Source organism: Gekko japonicus, unplaced genomic scaffold (genome assembly GCF_001447785.1).
Source record: "Gekko japonicus isolate JY-2015 unplaced genomic scaffold, Gekko_japonicus_V1.1 scaffold106, whole genome shotgun sequence".
Taxonomy (NCBI): Eukaryota; Metazoa; Chordata; class Lepidosauria; order Squamata; family Gekkonidae; genus Gekko; species Gekko japonicus.
In genome coordinates, this window is record NW_015170890.1 from 1383326 (window position 1) to 1387984 (window position 4659).

At 39.3% G+C, this 4659-nt stretch overlaps 1 protein-coding gene across 1 annotated transcript in view; it reads left to right on the plus strand.

Moving 5' to 3' along the window:
• Nucleotides 1–4659, plus strand: part of STT3B (STT3B, subunit of the oligosaccharyltransferase complex (catalytic)) — a 52415-nt gene that overhangs the window by 40944 nt on the left and 6812 nt on the right. The window contains exons 13-15 of the mRNA XM_015418394.1: nt 3–40; nt 877–1050; nt 1978–2091. Coding sequence (XP_015273880.1) covers nt 3–40; nt 877–1050; nt 1978–2091 — 326 coding nt within the window. The remainder of the gene's footprint in view (nt 1–2; nt 41–876; nt 1051–1977; nt 2092–4659) is intronic.

The following is a 4659-nucleotide window of genomic DNA, read 5'->3' on the forward strand; positions in this document are numbered from 1 at the left end:
AGTTGACAATAACACTTGGAATAACAGCCACATAGCCTTGGTATGTAATAATAATTCTACGTACTGAGACATTTAACATAGTACTTTGTATTTATAAACATTTACAACTTAATATTTTAATAAGCATAACGTGAAATGCCAGTATAGATTATACAGCAATATATAGCCAGATGAAAAGTTCTTTGCGCACACACATATATTTAAAGGCACTTTTAACATCAGTGTGACTTTCCAAAGTAATTTTTAATATAAAATTCTTTCAGAGTAATTATATGCAGTAATTTTAAGTTCTAGAATATTTTATATTTCAAAGGTGCCCTTCAGTTTTCAGTTGTAGATTTGCCAAGAACTCAAATCAGGGAAGCCAGGTAGACAAGTCCTGATTAACAGCTAATTTAACTGGAGTGCGACTTAGAATAAACCAAGGATTAGAAAGTGACCAGCAGGGTTCCCACTGCTAGTGATCATAGCCACTTGTTCCCACACACTTAAGATGTCAGATGAGTTGAGGGGAAGGCTGCCAGTTGCTAATCTTCATGATCTTTCCTGATAGCCACCAACAGGGAAAAAAACCATGTGGACAGGAATTTCAAATGCTAGAACACACCCAATATATGGAAGCTTCTCATTAGTTTCTGTTCTGCCACATTCGGAAAGTGACTATTTCGCATTTCAAAAGGCTAGGAACAGAAATTTCAGATGGGTCCCAAATGTCTAGATGATACGCTTATTTAGCGTGAAATAAATGACCTGTTACAATAGGATAGGTTGTATATGGCAGCGTTATGATTTAAATGTGAAACAGAAAGTTATTGAAAATGTACTTTTTAAGTTGTTGACCAAAAAATTAAGTTTAAATAACAAACTTTATTGCAGGTAGGAAAAGCTATGTCTTCAAATGAGACCGCAGCTTATGAGATCATGAGAAGTCTGGATGTGGATTATGTATTAATAATTTTTGGAGGTGTAATTGGCTACTCTGGTGATGATATCAACAAGTTCTTGTGGATGGTGAGAATAGCTGAAGGTGAACATCCTAAAGACATCAGAGTAAGTAGAACTATTTTTAAAAAGCATGAGAAACCCACCCCTGGACAGATGCAACACATCTGTTGCTTGGGTACCATCTAATAAAACCTTGCCTCTAATTCTGCCATACTTCATGACAAATTACCCCAAGTTTTTTAAGTAGTCATGTCTTCCCAAGCTTAGTAATTGCTTCAGCTGTTTTTGCAGTGCCCCCACCCCCCACACTTTTGATCTTTCGGAAGACCGACAGCTTTCCTGGTGCTTGGTGCCCTCCTTTGCAGATTTTTTTTATCCTCACAGGTGGACCATGTTTAGCATTAGGTATATGATGTCATCTTAATATTCAGTGACTAAGGGCCACTGGTAAATATTTTGATACAGCATAATATGTCTGGTAAGGTAATTGTGAAGATGAAATTGGAACAGATTATAGCCCTGAGTTGTAGCCAGTGAAGGCAAGAAATCTAGAAAAAAATCCAAGAACGATGATCAGACATGTACTTTATTAACACAAAATTGAGCTATACACTTGAATCTCTACAATCTGTCATAGAAGCTCTTACAGAAGTAACACTGCCACTGTGTCCTTAAAGAATTTGGTGTCCCTAAAAATGCTCCCTCTAAGCTGTGGAGTCTTGTGAGCAAAAATTCTACTTTGTGAGCTACTGACATTAAAGTTGTGAGTGAGCGATTTGGCTACTGCATAAATTAGTTTGCTCTGGACCCATCCTTACTGAGCTAAGACAAAAAATGTGTGAGCCAGAAGCTAAAAAACTGTGAGCTGGCTCACACTAACTCAGCTTAGAGGGAACACTGGTCCTTAAGTATGTACAGGTGACTTCTCTGTGTATGGTCTCGTTTTGCTACCCTGCTTAACTGGCAGGGGGTCATTTGAGGGCCTGATAGATAAAAACTAATTTGGTTTTGTGGGTTCTTTTTCCCTTTAAGGAAAGCGACTACTTTACTCCTCAAGGAGAATTTCGGGTTGACAAAGCAGGTTCTCCAACCTTGTTAAACTGTCTGATGTATAAAATGTCATATTACAGATTTGGAGAAATGCAGGTTGGTGAGATTTGTTCATTTTACAAGTTTTAAGTGTGTATTTAGCTGTTGTATGAATAGCTGGCCTTTCTTTCCCTTTCTATATGTATCCATGTGCTAACAGTGCAAATTCTATTGGAAGTATTCCATGGGGCCCCTGTGTTGAATTTCCTGGGAGCTAGCTATCACCCCTCAGGAATTTTTCTTCCCATCGCAATATAGTTTCCCACTTAACCCACTGTGTCAGAAATTAAGAGAGAAAACTGGGCTTGAGGGGACAGGGGAGTGTAAAACCAATCAAGCCAGGATCGATAACTGAAGGAATGAGATAAGTGACAGGCATGAGAATAAAGTTTATTTCAATGAAAACATAGTACAGCTGAGGCAAATATTAACACTGAACCAGGAATTGTGGGATGTTAAGATTTATATAGTATGCATCTTAGGAAAACACTCTTGTCTGGCAGTTTTATAGCACATTTAACACTCTGCTGGAACTAAGTTACACACCAGGGCTAGCAAAACCCTACTGGGAGGGAAACTTAACCAAAGATCTGAGGCAAATCTTCAGCTTTCAGTAGCTCAGCTTCTGTTGGCTGATTCAGAGCCCTGCTCTGATTGGCTGTTGTGTCTGTGCAGGACATCCAGTCATCAAGCAGCACTGTGATTTTGTGGTTAATGTATTTAATTCAGCCAAAATGGTTTTAATTTCCATGTTTTTGTTTCAAGTCATGGCCCCTCATTGGTAGGTTTCAGTGACCCCCCCCCACATACCTCTTTTTAATAAAGTCGTTGATCATCCCCTATGTGGTGATGATGATATCATATAGAGGATCATTGCAGTGTGAGCTGGAATGGGTTACTTATTATCCTTGAACGTGTCTCCCAGGCCACAACTCGAAGGGACTGAACCTAATGCCGTTGTAGCAGTTATCTGCTTGCAAATAATAAACATTGAAAAGTCACGCCCCAGTTGTTTGGATGCTCAGCCACATAAGTTTTAAGCATCCTCCTCAACATTCCATTAAATCTTGCTACGATACCATTTGTCTCAGGTTGGTTTATACCACAGATTATCACAGTTTGCTTCATCAGGTAGTCATTTCGTACACAAGAATTGTACTTGTTGTTCTTGTCAAGTTAGCTAAGTTTCATTATTACAAAGCCTTTTAACACATTCCTGTGAAGTTTACATTATCTACTGGGAATTTTTGTACATTTCCATAAGCAGTGTTGCTACAGTTCAAGTTTTTCATTAAACCATTTGCAGAGTTCTGTGTATCTGTTTTGAAATCTTTGTCTTTGAACATGGTAGCAACAGCATCTTTCTGAATTGCAACTCAACCACTGCTTTTCCTGTCATTCTGCCATGAAGTTTGGTATCTATGTGAACTCTTGTAGGGGTTAATAGGAATATATAAATTATGAATACCATTCGGCTGTAGCTCTTCAAAATAATCCTTTTATATGTATATGGTAATCAACTGATCTTTTGATCAACTTTTTGCAGTTTGACTAAAAAGCACACAAAAGGATTATTAGTTTTTTTTTATTAACAGAGTTACAGCTCTTATTTATAAAGAAAATAGTAAATTACACTCTGTGGAATTGAGTTTATGTAACCGAGTTAAGAACTGTAAGTTTGAGGTATTTTTTGTGAACCATCTTGTTCTTGAAAAAAAGAATGAAGGGGTATAGATATTTTTAAAATGAGTTGGATCTGCTGCATTACCTGCTGGTGCAAGAGCTTCCACTGGATTCCTTTCCTTTTGGCAGCCCCCTGTTGCTGCAGTATATTTTTGGGGCAGGGGCGGGGGTAAGAACATAAGAACAGACGCCAATGTTGGATCAGGCCAAAGGCCCATCCAGTCCAACACTCTGTATCACACAGTGGCCAGAAATACCAGTGCCATCAGGAGGTCCACCAGTGGGGCCAGGACATTAGAAGCCCTCCCACTGTTGACCCCCCCCAAGCACCAAGATGACAGAGCATCACTTGCCCCAGAGTCCCTATCTATACCTTGTGGCTAATAGCCACTGATGGACCTCTGCTCCATATGCTTATCTAATTCCCTCTTGAAGCCGTCCATGCTTGTAGCCGCCACCACTTCCTGTGGCAGTGAATTCCATGTGTTAATCACTCTTTGGGTGAAGAAGTACTTCCTTTTATCCGTTCTAACCTGACCGCTCAGCAATTTCATGGAGTGCCCATGAGTTTTTGTATTGTGAGAAAGGGAGAAAAGTACCTCTTTCTCTACCTGCTCTTTCCCATGCATAATCTTATAAACCTCAATCATGTCACCCCTCAGTCGTCGTTTCTCCAAGCTAAAGAGCCCTAAACGTTTTAACCTTTCCTCATAGGGAAAGTGTTCCAACCCTTTTATCATTCGAGTTGCCCTTTTCTGCACTTTTTCCAAAGCTATAATATCCTTTTTAAGGTGTGGTGACCAGAACTGCACACAATATTCCAAATGAGGTCGCACCATTGATTTATATAGGGGCATTATGATATTGGCTGATCTGTTATCCCCAGCATAGCATTGGCCTTCTTTATTGCAGTCACACACTGTCTCGACATTTTCAGTGAGT